Consider the following 13805-nt stretch of genomic DNA (forward strand, 5'->3'; position numbering starts at 1 on the left):
ATACAACAGAAAATACGGTATAAGGTAGGTATTTCAAAATAAAACCTCTGCGAGGAGAATGCCTCTCTGTGTACATAAGTTCCTCGTGAACCCAGGTACAACATTTCTGCAGCAGCTAGGGAAGCGGTGGGGGAGCGCAGGCGCAGCTGGACATTCCCGTACTTGGGAAGCCGCAACTAACGGGATCAGCGCGTACAAGAAAGCAGACGTGGCGGCAGTCTAACTGGGTTTAGTTTTCATCAAGAGGCCACAGAGGGACACCAAAGTGCTGTTTACCGTCATTGTCAGGTTGTTATACTGCCTGGAAAAGATGCCCTTTGTTTTTTCATTGTTCAGTATAAACAACACGAAAGGTGACACATTTTTCTTCCTTCGCGGTAGTCCAGTTCAGGATTTTTTGGGGTGATTTTCCACTGTCAGAAGAGAAACGGCATACAGACGCTCCCCTACTTACGAACATTCGAGTTACGAACGACGGTACATATGAATATTTTTGTAGTAAAATATGTAGTCTTCTCTCCAGTTGTACAAGTCCATATCTTTATGGAGCATATATTTTATTAAATGTTTATTTTTCAGTACAAACCAATACAGGTTACTTATACAAGCCTTAAAGGATAACCGACACCTCCGGACAAGTTGTGTCCATAATTTGTAAAATCACTTCTGAGCGTATTTTACAAAGATTCCACGGCATATAGCTATATTTTACGTTTTAAGACTCGCGCTGAATATTCAGGAAGTCTTGTTTTCGAGTTGATGACGATGCCTGACGTGACGTCACGTCAGGAACGCCCCTGACCGAGAAAGCGACACACAATGAATTTTGGGTACTGAAAACATCGTGTTGATCCGTGATGATGGCGAAATTAGAAGGAAAAACACAGAAATAACGCGATGGTGAATCGTTGTGTGTCGCATCCAATTGCATTAACACGCAAATAGAAGGTGTAAATTTACACAAATTCCCAGCGAACAAATCAGCCATTTCCAACGGAGCTTGTGCGCCATCTTGTGAATTTTCTGAGCGCTAAATTGGAGTCCAGACGGCTCGAAATGACACGGAAGGACTTCTTTAAGCGATTGCAATCATTTATGCTTTCCTCTTCAGAACTACAGTAAAGACTCGTTATATCGATATCGGTTATATCGATAGTACTGCTTATTACGATACTATTTCTATGAACGCAAGGAGAAAATTTACATGCCGCAGGATCGGATATATCGATAGTCCGGTTATATCGATATTTTTTCAGACTCCGGAGAATATCGATATAACGTGACTTTACTGTATTTGAATCATATTCATAACTGGATGTGTAACAAGAAAGCCATTGTTTTGATTCTAGAGCAAGGCAAGACTTCCTGGCATAACGTCACAAACTATGGGGCTGGACTTTTTGAAAATCCCCAGTTCTGAGCTCATTTTGTAGAAGTTTTGGGAGACTTTAAGTCCTTTTTATTAGTGTTTTGCATTTGACTAAAAATATCAGCCTGCGTGTTTTGGGTATTTTAGATGCTATAAAACGTTTTTCTGATGTCACTTAGGAAACAAAAAAATGGTGTTGGTTCTCCTTAAAACATGTTTTTATAAACCTTAAACCTACTTATATAAGCATAAACATACATTCCATACAAAATATAGCACTGGAGCAGACTTGCGAACAAATTCACCTGACGAACGACCGTGCATCTCGTTCGCAAGTTAGGGAGCGTCTGTATTTCCCGTAAACTCACTTCTCCCACCCGATTGTGTCGAAAAGCAGTTGACATTGCCAAACTATAGACAAATTTCATCAAATAAAAATAGACGATCTTTATAAACTTTTGCTGGATTCAATGGAAAAGGCACGAAAAGGGTTGATCTCTGAAGCATCGATTTTGAGGAGCACCCCCTTCCACCCCCCCACCCCACACCCAAAATGCGGTCATGTCAAGATTGCGTAAGAAGAATTCTCTTCCCGCTGACTCGGCCCTTCACCAGAGCTTTCGTCAGTCTCGCTGTTCCTGACAGCCCGATTGCTCAAATATGAGATAAAGCAAGCGGCACCCTTCACGGGCTAACTTTTAGAATCCTCAGCAAAATACGATGGATAATGATGTTATGAGATGCACATTTGTGGTTGCAATCTTACCTCTCAAATCCAATTTGCCGGATGGATTTTTCCCACGCAGAACCTGCATGTCAAGAATATGCGTCATTAGCATTATTTTGGCTAGGACGTACATGCAAAAATACTGTATTTTCTACACAATAAGGCGCACCGAAAAAACAAAGACAAGATTTTGTCAAAAGCTGACCATGCGCCTCATAATGCGTGCCTTATGTATGGAAAACGTTTTAAAATATGTCATTCATTGATGGTGCCCCTTATAATGCGGTGTACCTGATGTATAGAAAAGGTGTTACAATATGTCATTCATTGAAGGTGCCCCTTATAATGCGGTGCACCTTATGTATGGAAAAGATTTTGAAATATGTCATATGTTGAAGGCCTGCCTTATACATCTATTTCCGTTAATGGATGCTACAGCTTCGTGTTTGTTTTCAACATTTAGCTTGTAGCAGACGTGCACGTTCCAACATGATGTCCCTGATGCATTGGTGAAAAGGATGCTTTGATCCTCTCCTCTTTCATCTAGAACTGCTTCATGTCACAGAGGGTACAGCAAGTGCTGAAGAATGAATGACTCTTTGTCTTTGTGTTGTCATATTATTTATTATTTAGTTTTTTTTTTTTGTTTTTTTTTTACTTCAAGATGGCGCCGCGAGAGTGGCTGCCTTTCCAGGAGCTCCTGTATTTTGTTTTTCTCCTTCTTTCTTTCCTTTCCTCTTCCTTTCACAACTTTGCTGCTGTATTACTACTGGGTAGAGTGAACGCTGGTGCGAATGGCTGCTGCTGCTGCTGCTCACCCACACACAAAAAAAAAATCTTATCCCGTGACTGTAGTGTCCTTGAGAGTTTTGAAAGGCGCTTATAGAAATAAAGTGTATTATTATTATTATTATTATTATTCCAGAGAATACAGTAAATAAAATACTGTCATAAATTCACATGTAAACACACAATAAATAGCTATACTGTTATTTTTCTATACAATTTTACTCCAGTGCCGATTCTCATGGGGATGAAAAATGTCATCTTTCCTTCCGAGTACTTTAAGTGTTCCTGAACGTCACTGCGGAGCAGCGGGGGTCCGTTTCCACCTATTGAGAGCGCTCAGACAAACAGGCGCAACTTTGCTGCCTTTGTTGTGCCATCGCAAGCGAGTTAACTGGGTCTGGGGAGAAGCGAGGGTGGGGCTATGTGACATTTTTACCCCTTTTGTTTAACCGCTAATAGAGAGGATCTCAAGTTTGTGATTTGCGGAGATGATATATATCATAAAAATAAGAGTGGAATGACAAAAAAAAAGCCTTTGAAAGAAAGATTTTTTGGGAACTCTGGAAAAAGACACATTTGGTACGTTCAAATACATGTCTGACTCATTCTATTGATGAAATGATCCAGCTGCAGTTAAGCATAAAAATGTTATCTCCAGCTGTGGTCCGTGATCATTTCATGACGTACTGCTCAGCGGCATGCGAAGGTGTGTCGATGTGAACGTGCTGTTGCAGATGCGCTCGTAGCTATCAGAAATCAAACGTCAATGGGGGCAGCATTTTTCTTTTTTCCATTTTAGCGCTTTGTTACAGCTTCATCTGTTGTGAAAGCGCTATATAAATCAATATGTATGTATTGTATTTTGTATAGCCGCCATCATTTCAAGCTCCCATAACTCCAGACCTATATAACTTAGGAATTAACTGTCACAATTAACTGTGAAGACAGTCTAAGGTTTCTTACGCTCAATTGAATGTTTATGTAGTCCCAAATCTCAATAGTATGTGGGTCCTGCAATTTGAATGAAAATGACAAAAACCCTGGCACTGGAGTGGACACATTTTTGCACATCACCTGGCAGTCGATGAGTTAAATATGGTAAATTTGGGGTGTGGACAACATTAAATATTGTATGTTAGAGTTGTTTAGAACAGTAATTATGTTACATTCGATGTAAAGAATGGTTAACATGTCATACTACAAACGTAATAGAGTAATAGGGTTGTAAAGACCATGAAATATACCATATTTTCCGGTGTATAAGGTGCACCCAAAAGCCTTGAATTTCTTTAAAAGAGGACCCTGCGCCTTATACGTGCGCAGGTGTGCCTTATATGTGAAGTCATATTGAGCCATAAGAGGTCTCGCAACTACTGTCAACAGCTACCGACACCCTTTCCCCAACACTGTAGTGCCTTAGAATGCGGTGTGTCTTATATTTGGAAATCTTTTATATATTTATATATTTGTAAAATTGTTTTCATTCTTTGAAGGTACGCCTTATAGTCCGGTGCGCCTCATATATGGACAAAGTTTGATAATGTACCATTCATTGGTCTCACGTTTTTGCGAGGTGGTGATGGCGGGTGCGGATCCCAAAAAGCAGGCAGGAGTGTGTAGGAGGTTGTTTGACAAATTGTATTAAATTAAAGTCAGCAGGAACAAAATGTAAAACATCAAAATCATCTGAATGGAAAAAATACAAAGTAGCAAAAGAAGACCAAAAGTAAAAGCCCGCCAAGGTTAAACAAACACGTACACGATGCATGCTGCAACCAAGCAGCAAACAAACAATGAACCGGCCCCGGATGGTCGTGCCAGGTGTCCTTTTAAGTGTCAATGATTAAACGAGGCTGCGAGGCTGCAGGCAGGGCTGACGTCGCTACCCGCTGGTCGCCAATCTGATCGGGACGACCAGCACCTGTGCAGGTGTAGGCGGGGCTGACAGCGCCCCCCGTTGGTCGCCAACCAGATCATGACAGTTGGTAGTGTGCATTATACTCCGATGCCCCTTATACACCGGAAAATACGGTAATGTAAAATTGGTATATCGGAGTCCGAAAGACATGGAAATGCGACTTTATACACTGGAAAATATGGTAATGTAAATATTGTATATTGGAGTCTGAAAGACATGAAAATGCGACCTTATACACCGGAAAATACGGTAATGTATATATGTTATATCGGACACTCTGACGAAGGCAGAAGTATACGTCGAAACATGTCAGGTATTTGAACACCTATAATACACTGTTTGTAAGTAAAGAATCTGCTTTAAATTAGATATCAAGTAGACAGGATGAACTTAGTACAACGAATGTGATATCGGAGTCCGAAAACATGAAAATGCGAGGACAAATACATTAAGACATTAAACATAAGAAGGAAATGAAAGTGTCATGTTTTTTTTTGGTGCATTTTTCTGCCTTCTGGATCATTTCCTGCATTTCCAGGCAATGCCTCCCTTATCTGAACTTTCTAAATCTGGTCTTCAACTCTTTGACACCCTTTTCCTTCTGGCGCCACCGTCAACAAGGAGTCTTTGTGGTTCATCATACCACTTCCCCGCCCCTCCTTTCAAAAAAAAAATGTATATATATATATATATATATATATATATATATATATATATATATATATATATATATATATATATATATATATATATATATATATATATATATATATATATATATATATATATATACACATATACACACACACACACACACACACACTCCAAGCCCTATTTAAAGTGGCGTAAGCGTAGTAGTAGTAGTAGGGGACACCCTGACAAGCTCCAGCTGCCCGATAGGTCGTCTATTGGTCACCGTCTTTTTCCCTAAGAGTCATCCGTCATTCCTCTGTGCTGACTCAACATGGTGTGTACAGTATGTGAGCGCATTTACAAATAGCTTAAAAGTGGGAGAGTGTTGTAAATTCTCAAAGACGTTGGGTGGAGTTGGCTAAACGGAGGAGGGGTAGTTTCTTATCATGTCCAAACCGTCACATTTTCATGTCATTTTCCTGTCACACGCGCAAGCACACACACCACACCCTGCCTGTAGATTGACGACCCACGTGTTGTCACTACTCGAGTATGTGCCAGATACGCAAAAATTGATGGATTTGGCTCGAGTGAAGAAATGCTTTACAAAAATAAAAAATAAAAAATAAATAAAACGATCCAAGCAACAGAGATGAGTCAGTGTCTCAGGCCATAAAAGTACACATGATATCATATAATTAAGTACAATGTCATAAATTAACTCATTCACTGCCAGACATGTGCAAAAATGTGTCCACGTCAGTGCCAGGGTTTTTGTCATTGTCACTCGAATTCCAGGGCCCACAGAATATCGAATTTTAGGACGACATCAACATTAAATGCAGCGTAAGAAACCTTAGACTCTCTTCTTTCGTCAGAAAAAAAGTGTTAATTCCGAAATTATATAGAGTTATATGAGCTTGAAATGAGGGCGGCTGTCCAAAATACAATGAAATACATACATGTTGGTTTATACCATTCCTGATACCATTCCACCATGACGCCCCTGATCCACTGCTGAAAAGGATGCTTTGATCCTCTCCTCTTTCATCTAGAAATGCTTCATGTCACAAAGAGGTTACAGCAAGTGCTGAAGAATGAATCACTATCTGTGTCTTTGTGTTGTCAAATTATTTGTTATTTAGTTTTTTGGTTGATTTGTTTTTTTACTTCAAGATGGCGCCACAAGAGTGGCTGCCTTTCCAGCAGCTCCTGTATTTTGTTTTTCTACTTCTTTCCTTTCCTCTTCCTTTCATAACATTGCAGCTGTGGTACTTCGGGGTAGAGTGAACGCTGGTGTGAATAGCTGCCGCACCCGCACAAAAAAATCCAGTGACTGTAAAGCACAGGTGTCAAAGTCAAGGCCCGCGGGCCAAATCCGGCCCGCCATATCATTTTTTTCGGCCCGCGAAAGCAAATCAAGCTTGTTAAATTCCATGATGATTGCTAAAATCTGAGCCAAAATTTCATATTTTGGATGTCAAGCACAATAAAAGTCATTATTCTTGACTTCAGATTTGAAAACGAGTTATTCATTAATTTGCTGTGTGCTCTATATGTAGTATTTGAAGGGATTTAAACATTCTAATTGCTTCCCCAAATTCATAACGGCCCTCGAGAGGAAACCATAACTACAATGTGGCCCGCGGCAAAAAATGACTTTGACACCCCTGCTGTAAAGTGTCCTTGAGAGTTTTGAAAGGCGCTTAGAAATTAAATGTATTATTATTATTATTATTATTATTAGTAGTAGTAGTAGTAGTAGTAGTAGTAGTAGTAGTAGTAGTAGTAGTAGTAGGAGGAGGAGTAGTAGTACTATTATTAGTACTATTACTATTACTATTACTATTACTATTATACAGGGCTTTACCAACTGCTAAATCTGGAACAAAGCGCAAACATGCTGGAACAAAGCGCGAACATGGACAAAAGGCATGACATTCATGGCCAGCACTTTATCGGCACTCAAACAAGGAAAAAAACAAAACCCCAACAAATTCAGAAATGGCTGTCTCCGTCATAATTTCAATTATCGAATAAATTTGTGAATGGCAGTGAATGAGTTGAAATGGAAAAAAATAAAATCAAACTAAAAAAAACAAAGATTTAAACTGAAAAAAGATACCAAAGTAGAAGATGTGAGCTGAAAAAAGAAACACACCACAAAGATAACACAAAGCCAAGAGGACGCAAACCAACGAAAACAAAAAAAGAAAAACACGAAGAGAATGTGACCGGGACAGTAGTGAAGAAATGTCTGACAGCGTACAAGATGAAGCAATTTCTAGCACTTTGCCTTTGATTTGGACGGTAGCCTTATACGCGTGCTACTTACAGTTAAAGTCGGAGTTGATGGACTTGCCGGCCAAGAGGCTGTTGACCGTAATCTGATAAATGATGTGCAGCAGCAGGAAGGACACACTTGTGAAGCACAGTGACTGCAGTAGACGCCCTGTGTAGCCTGGATGGAAAGAAAACACAAAAAAATACTTTAAGTGAGTGGAATGTATGTGGAACGGTCACGGCTTGGAATTGAAGCGGATTTACAGTACGTGGAACAGGAGATGTGAGACAATCTCTTTTCGTCATTGGATCATCCAATCCATTCCAATATAATTCTAATTACAGTGATACCTTGGCTTACAAACTTAATTGGTTCCCAGACAGAGTGTGTAAGGTGAAAAGTGTGTATCCCAAAAAATAATTTCCCATAGGAAACCATTAAAATAAGAATAATCCGTTCCCAGGTCCCCATAAAACATAATTTTTTTTACTTTCTGATTTTCTACGCCTTAAAACTATACAAAATATACCTTGTTTTATGTATAATAAATGTGCGATGGTATTATAATAAAGAAACAGTGCATAAACAGTCATTTTTATTTACCTTTGTGATGGTCGTTGATGGCTTGATGAAACGGAGTGGCGGGTTTCATCAGCATTAAACACTTGATGAAGAATGTAGCCTTCTTCTTTCTTGCATCACAAAAAAATAGTTTGTATGCCAAGGTAAAATTTTCATAAATTTAACGTTCGTAAACCGAAAAGTTCGTAAACCGAGGTATCACTGTCCAAATTTCCCCTTTCAAGAAGTCAACTGGAATGGAACGCGCTTTCCCAGTCTTCTTTGCAACACTTTCACACGTTCCTGGAAGGATTTTGTTGTCACAGACATCTTGATATTATCCATGTCATCAAAACAAGGTCCACTTGATGGACTAACTCAGGCACCTCATACTGCGGCTAAAAAGCAAACGTTATGCTCGTCAGTGCTGCAGAATATGGAATATGTAGTGGTTTGTGTGCGAACATCTAATGGCCTTCCCTTGAGCCACATCATCTTCTCAAAGCTGCCCCTCAAATGTCAGTAAACTGCAACAGCTGCTGTGCACATGTAAGCCAACGCCGCCCCCCTCTTTTTTTTTTAATAGTGCACCAACAGGTACTTGGGGGTTGGGGGGGGGGGGGCGTTGCTGTGACATTGCACGCAACAGTCGAAGATTCTTGGGAGGACTACTTAGTCTGTTTCTGCCTGGAAACAAATCTCCATTGGTTCTTTCACTTTAACTTTATGACAATTAGTCTTTTCTCTGTCTTCCCCACCGGGAGCAACATTCACTTTTACAGTCCGGGACACCACTTGACCCAACTTTATTAAATCCGCTCGACAGACCAGAACAAGAGCATTAAACCACTTAGCAATTTGTGCTAATGGCTGCTTGGTTTTATATACATTCATGTGTGTGTGTGTGTGTGTGTGATGGGGGCGGGGGGGTACTACTAGTTAGTTTAAAAAAAAAAATACAAAACTGGCTCACTACCAAACCAAATCCGATGCAGCTCTTATATTGGACATTATTCAAATACAGTGATATATCAGCGTAAGAACGCTTTAGTTTACGAACTTTTTGCCTTACGAACATTACATTCGCGAGAATATAATCTTGGCATACAAACTAGTTTTCGGCAAATGAACCAAACCACACGGAGTGCCACGGTGGATGGCGGACTAGTTTTCGGCGGAAGAACACCAAACCACACACGGTCAAACAGCGCCACGGTGGCTAGCAAACAAGTTTTTCACATCCCCTTTGAGTGCAGACGTGGTTTGTTATCGAGTGGAGTACTTTTGCTATTATGGGACCGAAAAAACCCCCACTGCAGGCTAGTTTTAAGCCTAAAAAGACATTAAAGAAAATTACGGTCGAGCAGAATTAGATCATCAAGAAACACGAACAAGGTGTGCGTTTGTGTGACTTAGCGTACCAGTACCAGTATGCTAAGTCGACCATTGCTACATGTGGCTATGGGTGTTTCTGTGTTGTCTAAGCAACGGTCGTAGGCAATAGAAGAGGTTGAAAAACATCTGTTGATTTGGATTAACGAAAAGCAGCTAGCAGGGGACAGTGTGAATGAGGGTATTATTGTCGAGAAAGCATGGCAACTTCACTTGGATATCATCAAGGGGCAACGTGGAAGTTCGTCATTCATGGACAACTACCATCACAAAGGTAAATAAAACGACTTAATTATACAGTACAGTTATTTAATTACAATACAATAGCACATTTATTATACATAAAAAAATGATATTTTCTGTAGTTTTAAGGCTTTAGTAGGAAATTATGTTTTATGGGGAACCGGGAACGGATTATTGCCATTTTTATGGTTTCTTATGGGAAATAAATATTTGGCAGACGAACTTTTCACCTTACACACTTTCTGGGAACCGATTAAGTTCGTAAACTGAGGTATCACTGTATGCCATTGTACCTAATTCTAACTTTGGGGAAAGGGATTGGGTGAATAATTCCTCTTCCCCTTTGTGTCTTTAACTATTGATGAGTAAGTAAGTGGTCCACTCTGGGAGTGCTGCTCCACTTCCTGATTGTTATTTCAGCTGGAGACGCTCTGGATACTGCCCCAATATGCTTTTATATATTATTGAGAGCCGCGGGTGCTTTCGTCAGTGGGAAGAGGTGTTCTGTTTTGCGACCGCAGTCCAAAACCGCCGCGAAAAATAAACCTCCGTGGTCGTTTTTAAATTCAGAGTTAACACCAACATGCTACCTAGCAAATTCAGAGTTCAATTTGAAGGAACGTTTGAGTTAAAATGCTATTACGGTTACTCATTTTCCATACACATTCCACAAAAAGGGCTAATGAAGTCTCACCAATTAAAACTAATGCTCCTTTATTTATTTACAGTGTTACCTCGGCTTACGAACCCTTTAGCTCACGAACTTTTCGTCTCACGAACATTAAATTCGTGAGTGTATAGTATTGGCTGATGAAGTAGTTTTTGGCAGATCGACCAAACCACACAGCGCCACGGTGGCTGGCAGACTAGTTTTCGGCGGATGAACACCAAACCACACGCTTGAACTGCGGCACGGTAGCTAGTGGATTAGTTTTCCAGACTCTCTTTCTTTGAGTGCAGACGTAGTTTGTTATCGATTGGAGTACTTTTTCTATTATGGGACCGAAAAAGACTCCACGACAGACTGGTGTTATTATGGGACCGAAAAAGATCCACCGCAGGCTAGTGTTAAGCCGAAAAACATGAACGAGGTGTACTTTTGGGTGACTTAGCGTGCCAGTACCATTACGCTAAGTTGATCATTGCTACGTGTAACTAAGGGTGTTTCTGTGTTGTCTAAGCAACGGTCTCAGGCAATAGAAGAGGTTGAAACACATCCGTTGATTTGGATTAACGAAAAGCAGCTAGCAGGGGACAGTGTGAGTGAGGGTATTATCGCTGAGAAAGCACGCCAACTTCACTCGGATATCATCAAGAGGCAACTACATCAACGACCATCACAAAGGTATATAAAACGACTTTATTATACAGTACAGTTTATTTATTTAATTGTAATCCAATAGCACATTTACTATACATAAAATAAGGTATGTTTTGTGTAGTATTAGGGCTTATTTCGTCGAAAAATACGTTTTATGGGGACCTGGGAATGGATTATTCTCATTTTTAATGGTTTCTTATGGGAAATAAATGTTCAGCGGACGAATTTTTCGCCTTACACACACTTTCTGGGAACCAATTAAGTTCGTGAGCTGAGCTATCACTGTATTTTTTTTATTGGACAATTCAAATCAAGTGACTCAAGGGTAGATTGTATTGTGTACGTCGTCTGAAATGTTTCTTATTTTCCTCAAGCAAATTGGATTCATTCAGGATCGATGACGGGTCATTTTTCAATGATTACAGCTCCTGCACGAAGCAATATTAACTTTCCACAACTGAAATATGGATCTAATATAGCGTCCGGGAGAAAAGGACTTACCCTGCATGGTGGTGCATGTGGGCTCAGGGAAGAGAGGAATAAGCAGGAGGAAAATGAGGTAGATGAAGGACAGCACGTTGTACCTGAAGAGACAAGCTAAGGAGAAAGGATAAAACGGTGTTAGTATAATAATAATAATAATAATAATAATAATAATAATAATAATAATAATAACAATAATAGTAATAACAATAATAATAATAGTAATAACAATAATAATACATTTTATTTATAAGCGCCTTTCAAAACTCTCAAGGAGACTTTACAGTCACAAGATATTTTTTAAAATATTTTTCTACGGGTGAGGAGCGGCAGCCACACGCGCCAGTGTTCATGTAACGTCTCTTCCCGGAAAAAAACAAAAAACAAATTTGTGTTGTAGTCATATGATTATTAGCTAATATTTACATGCACGTTAATTTCTTTTTAATTTCAAAATTTGCATAATGGAGACTGTGGAATTGACTACAGATGGTATATATTTTCAGCAACAGGTATTTCCATATTTCCTATTGTTGAAAATGTTTTTGCCAGTGATGGGCCGTCAGGGCCTGTAAGGCCTTCTCTGCTGGCCTAAAAATATCAGACTCTCAGACTAATGAAATTACATTTTTTCATTGCTTTTCTTTCTCCTGTTGTGCTGCTTCTAGATGCATGTTTTCGTATTTAAGCATGTAACCAATCAAATTTCAGTCATCATTTGTTACCAGGGTCAGAAATCTACCTAGACGGCTTCACAATCAGTTCTGCGGGCCCTATACTATCAAATAAGTGTCAATAAATCTGTTGGTTTAATAAATCAGAGTTACCAGCACAATTTTAGTTAGCTGACGAAGCTTCTCAGATGAGGAGCGAAACGTCCAACATCTTCATAGAAGTACAGATGACGGCTGAAGAAACCTTTTCATCGACGGACCACTCCTGTATGACTGAGATCTTACAGACCAATCAGAGTTCAAGTTAGCAACCCAAGGCCTGCTGTAAACGCCGTAGTTTTCACAAACTATCATTGTCTCGTCACATGATTGGCTAGTGACTAGCCAATCATAGTATCACTAGCCGCTAGGTGACAAGCGCATACTGGCAGGGGCTAGCACATTATCTGTAGCGAGCTGTATAAGCAAATATATTGTTGAGTCGATTTAATAGCGGTTTTGTCAACCTACAATGGGTGAAGAAGGAGAAGAAATGGATTTACTGTTAAAGCCATTTTCAAGACGAACTTTTTAATGAATTGAAGGTCATCATTCAGAAAGGTTGGATAGCTCCGAAGCTAGTTAAAATATCAAATAATATTACAATTTTATTACGTTATCATGAATCCACACGTTCATACTAAAAATATGAACAGTTTAATGACAGTGTGTCATAAGTCACAAGTTATTTCCTGGCTAACGGCATCCTCTAGTGGACGAGTAGTAAATAACACCACACTCGCAGCTGGGGATTAATTCAGACGTAGCACTACTGAAGGCCTAGGGTTGACATGCACTGAGTTTAGTACGAGCGAACAGCCTTGATTGCTCTTTCAATGTGTCAACGCGGCGTGATTGGGGGAAGCTGCATGGGCCTTATGTACAGATCTGCACTTGACAGCAACCCAAGTAGAGATTAACAATCCGTAACTGTTTTAAAAGGTGAAGAAAATCTATCGGTTGAGTTTAAAATACAGTAAAGTCTCGTTATATCGATATCGGATATATCGATAGTCCCGGTTATATCGATACTATTTCTATGCACGCACGGAGAAAATTACATGTAAACAGGGTCGGATATATCGATAGTCCCGGTTATATCGATATTTTTTCGGACTCCATTGAATATCGATATAACGAGACTTTACTGTACTTAGATAACTTGCTGGAATTGACTGTACACCAAGTCTACCTTTCCTCTTGACACAAATGCCACTTTTCTGGAGTGGCAAGTCCTCTCAGGTTCTCTTTTTGTGCTCTAAAATCAACAACCACGTCATTAACAAACCCAAAGAAAATTTGAACTGAAACAAAAATGCTGCTTTTATTTATCTTTGCACACTCAAAGGTCCCATTCAACAACATTTGCCTT

At 39.7% G+C, this 13805-nt stretch overlaps 1 protein-coding gene across 1 annotated transcript in view; it reads right to left on the bottom strand.

Annotated features, from left to right (window-relative positions):
• The window catches only part of piezo2b (piezo-type mechanosensitive ion channel component 2b), a 79146-nt gene that overhangs the window by 58958 nt on the left and 6383 nt on the right, over positions 1-13805 (bottom strand). The window contains exons 2-4 of the mRNA XM_089007492.1: positions 11739-11834; positions 7772-7897; positions 2136-2178 (exon numbers count right to left, since the gene is read on the bottom strand). Of these exons, the coding sequence (XP_088863618.1) occupies positions 2136-2178; positions 7772-7897; positions 11739-11834 (265 nt within the window). The remainder of the gene's footprint in view (positions 1-2135; positions 2179-7771; positions 7898-11738; positions 11835-13805) is intronic.

This window comes from Hippocampus bargibanti, linkage group LG11 (genome assembly GCF_051943395.1).
Source record: "Hippocampus bargibanti isolate YZ-2025 linkage group LG11, ASM5194339v1, whole genome shotgun sequence".
Lineage (NCBI taxonomy): Eukaryota > Metazoa > Chordata > Actinopteri > Syngnathiformes > Syngnathidae > Hippocampus > Hippocampus bargibanti.